The sequence below is a fragment of the Apostichopus japonicus genome, chromosome 13 (genome assembly GCF_037975245.1).
Source record: "Apostichopus japonicus isolate 1M-3 chromosome 13, ASM3797524v1, whole genome shotgun sequence".
NCBI classification, from domain to species: domain Eukaryota; kingdom Metazoa; phylum Echinodermata; class Holothuroidea; order Aspidochirotida; family Stichopodidae; genus Apostichopus; species Apostichopus japonicus.
The window spans coordinates 25527265-25543900 of NC_092573.1; the positions used below are offsets into that span (position 1 = coordinate 25527265).

A 16636-nucleotide genomic window follows, 5' to 3' on the forward strand; every position below is an offset into this window, starting at 1 on the left:
AATTTAGTGAAAGGGATGCAATATAAACTGGTCAATGCAGCTTCACTGCTATACAATGTCTAATGCAACTGCACTGCTTTAATCTGTCTAATGCTGCTTCACTGCTATAAACTGGCTGTTGCAACTGCACTGCTATAAACTGGCCAATGCAGCTTCACTGCTATAAACTGGCTAATGCTGCTTCACTGCTATAAACTGGCCAATGCAGCTTCACTGCTATAAACTGGCTAATGCAACTGCATTGATTTAATCTGTCTAATGCTGCTCCACTGCTATAAACTGGCCAATGCAGCTTCACTGCTACACACTGGCTAATGCAACTGCACTGCTTAAATCTGTCTAATGCTGCTTCGCTGCTATAAACTGGCTGTTGCAACTGCACTGCTATAAACTGGCCAATGCAGTTTCACTGCTACACACTGGCTAATGCAACTGCACTGCTTTAATCTAATGCAGCTTCACTGCTAAAACTGGCCAATGCAGCTTCACTGCTATAAACTGGCCAATGCTCCTTCACTAGGATCAGAAATTAACAAAATGAATCAAGCTAAATTGAAATGTAAATTACAACAGATTTCAGCTGCTTCTGAGAGACCAAACTTCTTCTAGGGGAAAAGAGACAATTACCAGATGTTGCTACAATCACATCAAACACACATACAGCAGTGTTTCCAAATCCATCTGTGAATGTGTATCTAATGGTTGTAGTTCCTGTAGTGAATACAGATCCAGACTGGAAGTTGACATCTGTATTGATGATTCCTGAAGCATCTGTTGCTGTGGGTGTTACCCAGGTGACTACAACACGACTAGTACCGGAGGGAGCTGTCTGTCTGATGGGCTGATTGGGACAGTTGCTCACAGTTGGTGGAGTGTTGTCTAATACACATTGAGGAAAATTTGAATATTTCAATTTAGTGAAAGGGATGCAATATAAACTGGTCAATGCAGCTTCACTGCTATACAATGTCTAATGCAACTGCACTGCTTTAATCTGTCTAATGCTGCTTCACTGCTATAAACTGGCTGTTGCAACTGCACTGCTATAAACTGGCCAATGCAGCTTCACTGCTATAAACTGGCTAATGCTGCTTCACTGCTATAAACTGGCCTAGCAGCTTCACTGCTATAAACTGGCTAATGCAACTGCACTGATTTAATCTGTCTAATGCTGCTCCACTGCTATAAACTGGCCAATGTAGCTTCACTGCTACACACTGGCTAATGCCACTGCACTGCTTTAGTCTGTCTAATGCTGCTTCACTGCTATAAACTGGCCAATGCAGCTTCACTGCTATAAACTGGCCAATGCTGCTTCACTGCCATAAACTGGCTAACGCAGCTTCACTGCTAAAAACTGGCCAATGCTCCTTCATTAGGATCAGAAATTAACAAAATGAATCAAGCTAAATTGAAATGTAAATTACAACAGATTTCAGCTGCTTCTGAGAGACCAAACTTCTTCTAGGGGAAAAGAGAAAATTACCAGATGTTGCTACAATCACATCAAACACACATACAGCAGTGAGAATTAGAGTGGTTGGTCACCTCTAACTTCTACAGCAAAATATTTTTTGGCATCAGATAAAATGATGGAACAAACATTAAAGCCTATGACAGGAATGAAATTTTTTCCCCTTTAAGAATTGGGATACAGAACCAACTAAGCGTGATGAATAAGGATGATTTACATTGTAGATACTAGTAAAAGATCTATCAAACAAAAAATCACAAGCAAAACAATTCACATTCAAAATTGCAGCATGCTATATGTACCAGTTACACACACATACACATTAAATTTGGCATCACCCAGTACCCTAAGACTGCTCAACTTGGACCAATTGAAAATGATGTGTCCATCAAAAGAAATAAGAATGATACACAGGCCCATTAAACTAAAACGAGGTTTCTTCTGAAGGTTTCTAGCTACGGATTAATCCATCAGCCAATTGAGTTTTATAGTCTTGTAAATTTCATATTGTTTAAATTAAAAATGTTCTGCTTTATAATTGACATGCCCATCTGCAATTTAACAGTAATCATTAAAGAATCCACTACACTATTAAATGAAAATATGAGTAAACAAGCTGCACTGCTATAAACTGGCTAATGCAGCTTCACTGCTATAAACTGGCCAATGCTGCTTCACTGCTATACACTGGCTATTGCAACTGCACTGCTATTAACTGGCCAATGCAGCTTCACTGCTTTAAACTGGCTACTGCTGCTTCACTGCTATAAACTGGCCAATGCAGCTTCACAGCTATAAACTGGCTATTGCAACTGCACTGCTATAAACTGGCCAATGCAGCTTCACTGCTATAAACTGACCAATGCAGCTTCACTGCTATAAACTGGCCAATGCTGCTTCACTGCTATAAACTGGCCAATGATGATTCACTGCTATAAACTGGCTAATGCAACTGCATTGATTTAATCTGCCTAATGCTGCTCCACTGCTATAAACTGGCCAATGCAGCTTCACTGCTACACACTGGCTAATGCAACTGCACTGCTTAAATCTGTCTAATGCTGCTTCGCTGCTATAAACTGGCTGTTGCAACTGCACTGCTATAAACTGGCCAATGCAGTTTCACTGCTACACACTGGCTAATGCAACTGCACTGCTTTAATCTGTCTAATGCAGCTTCACTGCTAAAACTGGCCAATGCAGCTTCACTGCTATAAACTGGCCAATGCTCCTTCACTAGGATCAGAAATTAACAAAATGAATCAAGCTAAATTGAAATGTAAATTACAACAGATTTCAGCTGCTTCTGAGAGACCAAACTTCTTCTAGGAGAAAAGAGACAATTACCAGATGTTGCTACAATCACATCAAACACACATACAGCAGTGTTTCCAAATCCATCTGTGAATGTGTATCTAATGGTTGTAGTTCCTATTGTGAATAAAGATCCAGACTGGAAGTTGACATCTGTATTGATGATTCCTGAAGCATCTGTTGCTGTGGGTGTTACCCAGGTGACTACAACACGACTAGTACCGGAGGGAGCTGTCTGTCTGATGGGCTGATTGGGACAGTTGCTCACAGTTGGTGGAGTGTTGTCTAATACACATTGAGGAAAATTTGAATATTTCAATTTAGTGAAAGGGATGCAATCATTAATTAGAGTGGTTGGTCACCTCTAACTTCTACAGCACACTATTTTTTGGCATCAGATAAAATGATGGAAAAAATATTAAAGCCTATGACAGGTATGAATTTTTTTTCCACTTTAAGAATTGGGATACAGAACCAACTAAGCGTGATGAATAAGGATGATTTACATTGTAGATACTAGTAAAAGATCTATCAACCAAAAAATCACAAGCAAAACAATTCACATTCAAAATTGCAGCATGCTATATGTACCAGTTACACACACATATACACATCAAATTTGGCATCACCCAGTACCCTAAGACTGCTCAACTTAACAATTGAAAATGATGTGTCCATCAAAAGAAATATGAATGATACACAGGCCTATTAAACTGAAACAAGGTTTCTTCTCAAGGGTTCTAGCTACGGATATATCCATCAGGTAATTGAGTTTTATAGTCTTGTAAATTTCATATTGTTTAAATTAAAAATGTTCTGCTTTATAATTGACATGTCAATATGCAATTTAACTATAATCATTTAGGAATCTGCTACACTTTAAATTGAAAATATGAGTAAACAAGCTGCACTGCTTTAAACTGGCCAATGCAGCTTCACTGCTATAAACTGGCCAATTCAGCTTCACTGCTATAAACTGGCTACTGCAACTGCACTGCTATAAACTGGCCAATGCAGCTTCCCTGTTATAAACTGACTTAAGCTGCTACACTGCTATAAACTGGCTAATGCAACTGTACTGCTATTAACTGGCTCATGCAACTGCACCGCTCCTAATCTGTCTAATGATGCTTCACTGCTATTAACTGGCCAATGCAGCTTCACTGCTATAAACTGGCTATTGCAACTGCACTGCTTTTAACTGGCCAATGCAGCTTCACTGCTTTAAACTGGCTACTGCTGCTTCACTGCTATTAACAGGCCAATGCAACTGCACTGCTTTAATCTGTCTAATTCAGCTTCACTGCTATAAACTGGCTATTGCAACTGCACTGCTATAAACTGGCCAATGCAGCTTCCCTGCTATAAACTGACTAAAGCTGCTACACTGCTATAAACTGGCTTATGCAACTGTACTGCTATACACTGGCTAATGCACCTGCACCGCTCCTAATCTGTCTAATGCTGCTTCACTGCTATTAACTGGCCAATGCAGTTTCACTGCTATAAACTGGTTATTGCAACTGCACTGCTATTAACTGGCCAATGCAGCTTCACTGCTTTAAACTGGCTACTGCTGCTTCACTGCTATTAACTGGCCAATGCAACTGCACTGCTTTAATCTGTCTAATGCTGCTTCACTGCTATAAACTGGCCAATTCAGCTTCACTGCTATAAACTGGCCAATGCAGCTTCACTGCTATAAACTGGCCTAGCAGCTTCACTGCTATAAACTGGCTAATGTTCTTTCACTAGGATCAGAAATTAACAAAATGAATCAAGCTAAATTGAAATGTAAATTACAACAGATTTCAGCTGCTTCTGAGCCACCAAACTTCTTCTAGGGGAAAAGAGAAAATTACCAGATGTTGCTACAATCACATCAAACACACATACAGCAGTGTTTCCAAATCCATCTGTGAATGTGTATCTAATGGTTGTAGTTCCTGTAGTGAATACAGATCCAGACTGGAAGTTGACATCTGTATTGATGATTCCTGAAGCATCTGTTGCTGTGGGTGTTACCCAGGTGACTACAACACGATCAGTACCGGAGGGAGCTGTCTGTCTGATGGGCTGATTGGGACAGTTGCTCACAGTTGGTGGAGTGTTGTCTAATACACATTGAGGAAAATTTGAATATTTCAATTTAGTGAAAGGGATGCAAATATAAATTAGAGTGGTTGGTCACCTCTAAATTCTTCATCAAAATATTTTTTGGCATCAGATAAAATGATGGAACAAAAATAAAAGCCTATGACAGGTATGAAATCTTTTTCCACATTTGAAGAATATCGGTAGTGTGGTTAAGGCAATTTTTACAAATGCATCAGAATGTAAGTGATACATTTCACATTTGACCTCAGTTACCAAAGTAACCATGTATTTTGAAGGGTGCTAGTCAACTTGATTTTTTCCCTTGGATTTCTAGCAAAATGTCACTTTTTGTTCGGCTGACCTTTGACTTTTCTCTTTGAAAGTCTAAGAGACACAATAAGTTCCCATCATTGGGGCACCTGCCAACCAAGTTGCCAATCCAATTGGGGGTTTTTGACCCAAAGTTGCAGCTCTAATAGACATACTAGCATACATGCCGCAACATGAATACAAGTACAGCATTTCACCCCTCCAGCAGTAGCCATGGTAATGAGCCACAGATGGACTCCAACGACCCGGCCGATTAAGTACATCTTCTCCCAGTAGGAGCTATGATACATCATAGAACGGCTATTACATCCTTTTTTTCTTTTATATGTCCATCATTTCTATGATTATTCTACAGCCTAGCATTTTACAAATCAATGAATGAAAACAAAGGTGTTGACCTTTACCTTGTGCCATAACCACTTCCACTACAAAATTGCATGAGGCCTGATTGCCTGCTCCATCAATAAATATGTAGCGAACTTCGGACGAACCAGGGCTAAAAACATCACCAGATTCAAAGTTAGAAATAACGTTGATGCCTGATGGATCAGTTGCCTGTGGTTGAAGCCATGTTACAGTAGTTGAAGTCTCACCAGGGCTAAGATTCACTGTAATTGGTCCAGGACAAAAAGTCACAATGGGACTTACGGTATCAACTAATTGAAGTAAAGAGAATCATAAAGGAATATTAGCACCTGCACATCAAAATTATACATTAAAAAAACATATAAAAACATCAGCTTGAAGTTTTTGTCAAAAGGGTCTGTCAAGTTTACCTTGCTCTTTTTTTTCAGCAGACTGAGGGCTGGGGAGGGGATGAGGTTGCTACTATTATTGTTGTTATACTTCTGTGAAAGCTGAAAGCAATAGATGTACTCACAAGTTCAAAGCAAATGTTTTTACTAATGTGCAGAAAGAAATACCTGTCCACACAAGCTGAAAACTTACTGGTTGCTGTGACTACAACATCAAAGAAACAGAAAGCCTGGTTTTCTGATGTATCGGTAAATACATATTGAACTGTAGTTGTTCCTATTTGGAAATTAGACCCTGGTTGAAAATTTGATGTGGTAGTAACTTGAGAATCATCGATAGCCATTGGGATTTGCCATGAAACAGTGGTACTCAGATCTCCAGCTGGGATATCGATAACAATTGGTTGAAGCGGGCAAAAAAAGACATCAGGTGGAGTGACATCTCCTGGAAAACATCAACATAATAGAAAACTCATATTCATTCTTATGTCACACAAAATGGCATCTAGCACACCACAGCATCAAGCACACCACAACTTATGTAATACAACATTTGGTACGTTAAGTTTAAAGAATCGTGCTATGAGGACATGGAATGATCTAACTGCTACTATAAAATCTAAACCATCTAAAGAAACATTTAGAAAAGCACTAAAAAAAGAAGTAATTTCTCAGTATTGATACATCGTTTATATTGTATGTTATTAATTATTCTTTATAAAGACACTAGTTATATTTTCATTTATGTATATATGTTTTTTTTTTTTTCTTTTTTTTTTCCCTTTCTTTCTTTCTGGGAGTCCTTTACCTTGTTAAGCCTGAATTGGCTTTTTAGAGGACTTCCCTCCACATGTATATATCCAGTGGAAAATCAAATAAATCAAATCAAATCAAATCAAATCAAATCAAATCAAATCTAATAGCAAAATCCTAGTCCATCAAATTATTGCTGTAATGTGTGATGTTGAATGACTATGCATAATGGTATCGAATCTTTTACAGATGTTATGTCCGGTAAGTATGAATTCACTTACTAGGTGGTACGTGGTATTTCACATAGATCTCCTGTTAAACCACCAACACATTATAAATATATTAAGAATGACTGTACTTACTAGGTGGTATTTCACATAGATCTCCTGTGTTCCCACCAACACATTATAAATATATTAAGAATGACTGTACTTACTAGGTGGTATTTCACATAGATCTCCTGTATACCCTCCAACACATGCACAAGTAAACATGTCACTATTGGCATTTGATAAACAGAAACCATCATTCAAGCAAGGACTGAATGTACACGGATTCTCTGAGGAGAAAAGCATAAAAATCAATAGAAAACTTTACATGTAATTAACAATATGATTGCCTAAATCACTGGTTTTCATAAGCAGTAAAATGTTAATTAGATTTATTGAAATACACGCTTAATCATGCTTGAAACTCTACTCATATAATCAATTAGTTTCATTGATGGGAAGTATGAAATACACATTTAACCATGCTTGAAAATCTACTCAAATTGTCAATTAGATTTATTGGTGGGAAATATGAAATACACACTTAATCATGCATGAAAATTTTACACTCACTCATAATTAGTGTCATTGTTTCTTCATCTCTTTTTCTTCAAACAAACAACCCAGAGTTTTTTAACATGGAAGATCACTTTAGACTACCTTAAATGATTCCTGTTTGTCATGGTAACATAGAGCACCAATGGTACAGTAGCTCATACCAGATTGATCATTTGGTCAAGTCTTTCTTAATAAATGAGCCTATTGGATTTTTGTACTTATAGATGATTATGACTAACTTTCATTAATATCTATTGCTATCTGTAGGAGAAGAGCAGCAGGTTTTCATAGATTGATCCCTTCTGACCCCTAGATGACCCTTGACTAAAATACAAAATACTAAACAGTCAATATGACACACCTGGCATGGATCAATATCACCAACTTTCATTAACAGCCATTGGTATCTATAGAAGCATTTTGGATATTTTCAACCAATGACCCCTAGATGACTTTTGACCTCAATTTATCAAACACATATGATGGTCCACCACCCATTGACCATTGTGCCCAAGTTTCATATAAATCCATTTAATCATGCACACAAACAAGCAATTTGAAGCATTGACCCTAAGATTGACCCCTACTGACCCCTTGATGGCCTTTGATCTAAAAATCGTGTAGTACTGGCTGTTAAATAATGCTTTCCTATAGTACTGGCTGTTAATTATTGCTGTCCTGTAGTACTGGCTATCAATTAATGCTGTCCTGTAGTACTGGCTATCAATTAATGCTGTCCTGTAGTACTGGCTGTTAATTAATGCTGTCCTGTAGTACTGGCTGTTAATTAATGCTGTCCTGTAGTACTGGCTGTTAATTAATGCTGTCCTGTAGTACTGGCTGTTAATTAATGCTGTCCTGTAGTACTGGCTATTAATTAATGCTGTCCTGCATACTATTGGCTGTTGATTTATGCTGTCCTGCATACTATTGTACAGTTATAACTGCAGGCTAGTACTACAGTGTAGTATTAAGTACCATTCGATACTATTACAAAGTATTTATTGGTAGCTAGTACAATTATAAAATAAGAAACAATAGTTACTAGCAAATGCACCAATGTTAAAGACCCACACTAGCTGAATTGATTTACACTTACCATTCACCAAAACCATGAAGGAGCAAAATGCGACATTGTTCTCAAAATCGGTGAATGTGTATGTGACCGTAGTGAACCCAGCACGGAACATACTGCCAGGCTCGTGAGACCCGACCGTGGTAGCCTGGTTTCCATTTCTGTCTACTGCTTGAGGTTGAAACCAGAACACCTGGGCCAGGTCTCTATTAACAGCTAAGGTAGCGGTGATATCTGGTGGACAACCAACCACAATTTCTGGAAAGTTCCCTGGATCTTCAACTGTATGTGGGAGAACATGAACATTATCAACGATAATCTGTTTCATGGGGTTCAGCAATAAAGACATAAAAGATTCAAGGATTAGGATTAGGATTAGGGTTATAAAACAATCAGTCAGGTTTCTAACAGCAATATGTCAGAAAAATTCAAAAAACTTTATTCATGCTTATCAAATACTGAAAAATATGTTTAACAGAAAATTAAATGCATATCATCTACTGACTACTGCTTATCTTGCTTTACTACTCCAAAGATTTTTGTGAATTCTTTGAAGAGATCGGAGAATCGGAGAACGAAAATGATCTTGAGTTCGATCAAGATCACAGAACTAAAACATCCATGATGCAGAAGTCAGCAAGTTTGAATAATGTTGACAAAGACATTTCTAAAGAAAAAAAAAACTCCCAGTTTGAAATTTTCCCAGAAGCTTGTACTGAGCTGGATCCACATACTGACCTTATATGACCTTTGACTGAGGTCCTTCTACTCATTAAAGTGCATCCTCATGCCAAAGATGAAGTTGAACCACCATGTACTTTATTGAGTTTAGAGTTTTCAAAGCCAAGGCAGAAAACACAAACATATTATGAAATCGAAGTGAGTTGAAACATCCAGAACAGTGAAAAAACTTCCAGCCTCCACTGGGATTTGAACCCAGGCCTCCCGCTTTATATGCGGACGACTTAACCACTAGGCTATGGACCCTGATTGTATGTCCAGAGGTTCCAAACCAGTGAGGAAGGTCGTAATTCCAGATGTGTGTAACCTGTATTGAACAATACTGGTTCTGTTTTTGTGACATATTTGACTTACTCTAAAGATTAAACATGATGCTAACCAACTCGAAATCATGTGTGATTCCTAAAGCCGGATCTCGAAAGAGATACTTTGAACAGACTTTGTTAATGAAATGGAGGTAAACACAGCAGACAAATTCCCCTTCACAACCAGTTTTGTCCTTCTAGGACTCATCAGGCAAAGGTAGGAATCGAACACCAGACCTTTGTGTCACAGACTGAAGTCCGTACCACTCGACCACAGTGATTCTACAGTTGCGTGAATGTGTATTAACTGGTTTTGTTTAACTGTCGATGAGGGCGTATTTCTCAAACTCCTGTTAGGTAAAACCTAACAAACGTATACTGAGAACGATAGAAGTGATGAAATCTGACCTGCTACAGTTACTGAGAATGAGCAAGTGTTTGAATTGCCAGCTGCATCGGTAAATGTGAAGACCACAGGGGTAGCACCAAGTTGAAAGAAATCACCAGAGTTTCGGCTGCTGGTTACAGTGACCGGAAGGTTTGAGTTATCTGTGGCCGTTGGTGGCGTGAAGAAGACATTGGTACCACCCACACCTGGTGGAACCACTTCCTGTACCAGCTGTTGACAGCCACTAATCGTTGGTGGTATACGATCGATGGGAGTCTCAACTAAAAGTTAGGAGAAATCAACTGAAAAGTCAGAGACCAAATTACTGCAGAAAACCCTGAGGCATTGCAGATGAGCTCATGTCATTTTGGAATTTTTTTGTCAGAAACCAAATTTTTGAAATTTGACAAGTGTACTGACTGTTGTTGCAAATATTTCAAGAGACCATTGTCTTTGTTGGCTGTTCCATAATAATACACTATTATACCAGACAAAACACTATTTGATTTGTGCATTACTTCTAAAAGTTGGTCAAAGTCAGTTACTGCCCATGCAGTTTTGAAATTTATGCTTTTCTGTGAAGTGAAGCAGTTGAATTAAGCCATATCATAATATTAAATCAATCCTACCATTAAATACAGAACCCCCCCTCCCCCACAAAAAAAGAAGCATTGTTGTGGCTTGAAGAACCATGCTTGCAATGGCATGTAATCTGGTATTGATAGACAACTGCTTATTTACTTTAGATGCAGAGAGAAATTGGGTTGATCTGCAGACTTACCTGACACTGCAACTACAAAAGTGCAGGTCGCTTCGTTACCCTGACGATCAGAGAAGGTATATGAGACCACAGTAGGTCCAAGTGGAAAGAAATCACCCGGCATATTGGAGGCCGATATAGAAGGAGCTTCCCCTGAATTATCAATTGCTGTTGGTGCAATAAAGTTGACGACTACTCCAGTGGCACCCTGTGTGGCAAAGGCTTCCTCGCCACTGGGACAGTTGAAAATAACCGGTGGCAGCACATCCACAGGCTGCGCCTCTGAAATACAAATAGATGTATACAAACAAATATATATATTTTTATATATATATATATATAGGTGACCAATTAATAAATAGTTCACACATACCGTTTAACACATCGTTTCATATCAAGTATATGATATCATTGTTTTAATGGGCATTGTGAAACTACAAACGTGTACTTGTTTCTACCCAAATATAAATGGCAAACATATGGCTTACCTTCCTTGTTCGTATATGACACTTGTACAGAATCTTTTACAACACAAATATTGATTCTTTTTCCCACAAAATCACACTTATGTATTAACAGAATCAGGGATCTGTATAACATACCTCCCAATTATAGAAGCAATGCAGCAGGTGTAGGAGGCAAACAATTACAATTAAAAGAGCAAAGCAGAAGGTAGAAGATGTGATAAACTGTCTGATGATAATACTCACCGGTAACTGTTACAAAGAATGAACAGGTGGCAGTATTACCATTCGTATCAGTGAAGGCAAAAACAACACTGGTGACTCCAGTGGGAAAGAAATCACCCCTCCTATGGGTTTGAGTAACCAAAGGTCTCCCTGATTCATCTGTAGCGGTTGGTTCATTGAAGAATACAGTAGTCCCTCCGGACCCTATCGGGGCTTCAACCTGTTGATCCATCGGGCAACCAGATATTACAGGAGGCCTCACATCTGTATCAACTGTTCAAGAAATAATATAGTCACAAATGATTTTTGTTAGATGTAGAATAATATTACAAAATGACACAAAGTACCATGTTTATCTCCCACCCCTCCTCTTCCCCTGTTGGTTTCTTTCTTTCTTCTCTCCATCCTTTTTCTACTAATCCCCTTACATCGATCTCTTTGTGATCACCATGCTCATTAACCTGTCTGTATTCTGTGTGTGTTTTTGTCCCTTCTGTTACTGTAACTTGTCATTTAGCCTTTGAAGAAGATCCTGCTAGGATCGAAACGTCAGGCCAACTTCCTTTTACACAAAGTACCATGTTGTACATACCCTTGATTGCATTGCAGAAGTGATGGCATTTCATAATTTTAATGTTACAAAACAAACATTTCATGATGTTTAAGGTATGAAACACAATTTGCTTATTCAATTTGATGTTAAGAAAGTTAAATTCCAATCTTTTGAGTGAGATCATTTCAAAACATGTAATAGTAAAATTTGCTTAAACCTGACACATGTTGCTAGGGACAACTAATATATTTTAGAAATAGTTGCTAAAATGGAAACAACCAGTCTCAGATTCCTCGACTGTGAGGGGAAAGCCATGCATGAAGCAGATCCTACAGTTCTTGATTACTAATTCATTGCTTCAAAACATTCTTAGCTGCTCTCATAGGTTCACATTTAAAGCTACATTCAAACAGTACTTTCATATCTGCACTAACAACACAAGGCTTCATTCAAGATATCTCTTCCCCTAACTGGACCATAAGATTGCATCAAAACTTACATTCAAGAATTATTTTCCATAGCCACATTCGAAAAGTCTCTTTCCTAGTTGCACGAGAGTCAACAGCCGATAATTTATTCTGGATATTGCATAGTAAAATACTTATTGCATAGTAAAATTACTATGTGAACTGACCTTCAATCCAGCAACAGAGACTTGTGATCCTCATTTACTCATAGACTTACCTATCATTTGTTATGCAACCCTTTATTCACTAGTGCAAAAAGTTACCTATCATATGCCATGCAACCGTTTATTCACTAGTGCAAAAATTTACCTATCATATGCCATGCAACCGTTTATTAACTAGTGCAAGAAGTTACCTATCATATGCCATGCAACCCTTTATTCACTAGTGCAAGAAGTTACCTATCATATGCCATGCAACCCTTTATTCACTAGTGCAAGAAGTAACCTATCATATGCAATGCAACCCTTTATTTACTAGTGGAAGAAGTTACCTATTACATATCATGCAACATTCATCCACTATAGTAATAAAATTACCTATCACAGAAACTTGGAACATGCAAGAGGCAACATTTCCAGCACCATCTGTAAATCGGTAAGTTACTGTTGTGACACCCAAGGGGAAAGTACTGCCAGGTCTGTGAGTAGTGGCCATAGCTGGTTCCTCATTTGAGTTGTCCACTGCCACCGGTTCCAACCATGTGATTGGATCTGACATCCCCCCGATTGCAACAAATCGAACAATGTCATCTGGGCAAGGTCTTGTTATTACTGGTGGGATCTGATCCAAGGTTTGTGCTAAAAGAGATAACAGCAGTTAGTTGAACCCATTTTTGCTAATGGTGGCTGGTTATTATTTTACAATATGAAAGCAATAATGTAAGGAGTGTTTTCAGTTAGTTCCTGCTGGATACCATCCTAAGAGTCACAATGATATGTCTAAAAGCAATCTTTAAGCATACCACCTACAGTACATATCCTTTGACTTAATACACATACTAATTTTTTCTGACAATCTGCCCCCTAAGGAACATATATAAATCAAAACTACTACTTTGATCACAATGTATTTATGTCCATTGCTTACTGTCTAAACCTCAACCAAACACATTTCTTATCTGAACAACATGCTATCTATAACTATAAACAATATAAAACCACAAACTTTTCACATTCTTGTATCCGTCCCTCTTTTTTATATACAGCCATAGTAAATAGAAAATTGATTTACGTTGCAACATGTAATGGAATGGCTTTGCAGACCGTTCATACAGCCAGTGGGCAAACACCATAAAGAATGACAAACTGATTTTAATAAAAACAACTTTAAAGTGCCCATTGGCATTTCCCATTTTCCACAAACCTAACAGCTTTTACTATCTACTATGATTCTGCAATCTTTGCTCAAGTAGAAAGTTAGGCAACAACAACAAAACTGGCTAAATTTTAATTATGTCAAAATCAAAGGTAACTGTAACAAAAAACGACTCACTCCTAACAATAATGAAGAAGGAACAGCTGACGGCATTTCCAAAAGAGTCAGCAAAGGTGTACGTAACTTCTGTATTTCCGAGGGAGAAACTCGATCCTGGAATGTGAGTGGTGACAACCGAGGGTAAGCCAGACTCGTCGACAGCCTCCGGCTCTATCCATCTTGGAAATACTTGTTCAGTAGTCGAGGCCACAATCAGAGTTTGGTCTTGTGGGCAGGGGACGGTGATACGGGGTGGAGTGGTATCCTGTATCGTTTGATCTAAACGAATTGTAGTAAAAAAATATTGGAAAAAAAAGTAATATCTATTGTCTTCCGTATAATAGTTGCCTTAAAACACATTAGCAATGCCATTGGTGTCCTCCAGCCACGCCCCAAGTCAACATACGGAGTTGTCTTATCGGTCCTTTCTAGTTCCACAAAACTTGACAACGCAGCAGCGGCCTCTGAAATCACTGATAATTCTTTTGAAGAATCTCTGACGGACACTCCTGGGCAAAGTACCTGAACATTCGCTAAACTCACAGATACAGTAATGTGACATTACTTGAACTAAAATCAGTTCTTACCATTCATAACCAGTACATTTTAACAACGAAACATTGCCCAATGTTTGGCAGCTTTACATACGTCTGGTCGGCATCCAATCGGAAAGCTTTTTTGACGTATTTTCAATAACGTCCACAAAACTTAGTTTTAATCTTTGAGTGTCAGTAAAATTGTATCCAATACTCCAAAGTTAGAATTACTGGATGTTTCTCCTTGTCTTCTTGATTTTAATACCTATATATATATATATATTCATATATATATATATATATATATATATATATATATATATATATATATATACACAGTCACTTTAACTGGAATGACTTGATATAGATTGTCTTTCACTTGAGGCTCGTTTCACTGGTCATTGATCCCTGGAACATACCTTGAACAGTGACATCAAAGGAACAGCTACCAATGTTTCCTTGGTTATCACTGTAAGTGTAGGTAACAGTAGTTGTACCAATTGGAAACACCTGCATTGGATTTGCAGAACCAAGAACAGTCACCAAATTATCCTGACTGTCAACTACAATTGGTTCCCGCCATGTGACTGTCACACCATTCTGTCCTGTTGGTGCTGTAACGACTATGTCAGCAGGACAGTCAACTAAGAATCGGAAAGGAGCACCGCCGAGTGCTTTGTAAAGAGAAAGAGAAACATTGTTGCAGAATGGAATTACTATTTTTGTGTCATTTTCTAGAGTAGGCACATATTTCAAAGTGTAAAAGATGAAATTGGCTGGATATGCAGAATTATTCACTCAAGATAATGTGAGTCAGAGTGACTGTTTACATTGTTGGTTCACAACCTTACACAGTGCCAATCTCAATGAATAATGCTGATAATATATCCACTGCATAACATTTATTTTTAGCCCCTTTTTTTTTATTATCTCAATTTTGTTTTTCCTTGTAACGTGTGATGAAACTCTTTAAACCGAGCAATGTATGTTCTATTCACAAAGAAACAGCATTAATGTCAGAATTAACCTTGTAACGTGTGATGAACTCTTTAAACCGAGCAATGCATGTTCCATTCACAAAGAAACATCATCAATGTCAGAATTAACCCTGTTAAAGTAAGCAATATTCTTACTTTGAACAATGACATCAAAAGAGCAAGATGTTGGAGTCCCAGTCACTGTGTATGTTACAGTAGTGGTCCCCAACTGAAAGACTGTGTTGGGTTCATGGGTACTCTGTAGTGTCAACTCCTGACCATTGCTATTGAAAGCTACAGGCGTTATCCAGCCGACTGTAGCCCTGGAAACACCAGCTGGAACATTTACTACACTATCAGCAGGACACTGAAGCATTACTTGCGGACCTGCAAAAAAATATATATATAAATATAATTTAATTTTTTGGCAAACAGCAGTGAACAAGCTTTTAAGCTAATTTCCTCTTGAATTGTGTAGTTTATTTTGCCATAGTGTTTGGCCATTAGAGTTAAATCATAAGAGATTGAATTTTCATGAAGTACTTGCCCTTATCGATCAAATGTGAAAAATGTCACAATGGCTCAGGTTTATGAAGTTTTGACATCCAAATTACACACTGTACTTAGGAGGCAACCAGAGATTAGTTTGATCATATCACTTCATATCATATGCATGAAGTAATGTCCAAATTCTTCACTAGTTTTGTCTGCCCACCCCTTTTTGTGAGCACATCTAGGTTTTTCTTTCAGACTCACGTCTGTCATAAGTCTTTAGGATATTTCACAGATCATGAAAAATTACATGAACAGTTATATCAAAGACAATGTTTCATCTTTTTCAGAGTTCATTTGATTATTCAGCTAAGATTGCGTCGTTGTGTCATTTTAATGCCTTTTCAAGAAGCTACAAATGAAATGTAGCCAAACGCAATGAAAACTATCGCTACAATCCTCAAACTATATGGTTTTTTCTTCATCAGAGAATTATCACATGCTGGGTAATTATTGGCAGACTTGAGAAATCAATCAGTGGTTAACTTGTGTTCATTCATACTTAGTAAAGATTCCTAAATCCTATTGGTCCATTCAGGTCAGCTGACCGTGGTTAATCCTGTAAGT

General features: G+C 38.0%; 1 protein-coding gene across 8 annotated transcripts in view; it reads right to left on the reverse strand.

The window, feature by feature from the left end:
- LOC139978962 (uncharacterized) overlaps positions 1-16636 on the reverse strand; it is an 89943-nt gene that overhangs the window by 44673 nt on the left and 28634 nt on the right. For all 8 annotated transcript variants that reach the window (XM_071989560.1, XM_071989564.1, XM_071989563.1 and 5 more), the window contains 14 exons: positions 15674-15904; positions 14960-15214; positions 14023-14283; positions 13068-13328; positions 11530-11781; positions 10841-11101; positions 10080-10340; positions 8650-8907; positions 7160-7282; positions 6164-6415; positions 5620-5871; positions 4651-4902; positions 2822-3073; positions 628-879 (listed from right to left, as the gene is read on the reverse strand). In XM_071989560.1, coding sequence (XP_071845661.1) covers positions 628-879; positions 2822-3073; positions 4651-4902; positions 5620-5871; positions 6164-6415; positions 7160-7282; positions 8650-8907; positions 10080-10340; positions 10841-11101; positions 11530-11781; positions 13068-13328; positions 14023-14283; positions 14960-15214; positions 15674-15904 — 3423 coding nt within the window. The remainder of the gene's footprint in view (positions 1-627; positions 880-2821; positions 3074-4650; positions 4903-5619; positions 5872-6163; positions 6416-7159; positions 7283-8649; positions 8908-10079; positions 10341-10840; positions 11102-11529; positions 11782-13067; positions 13329-14022; positions 14284-14959; positions 15215-15673; positions 15905-16636) is intronic.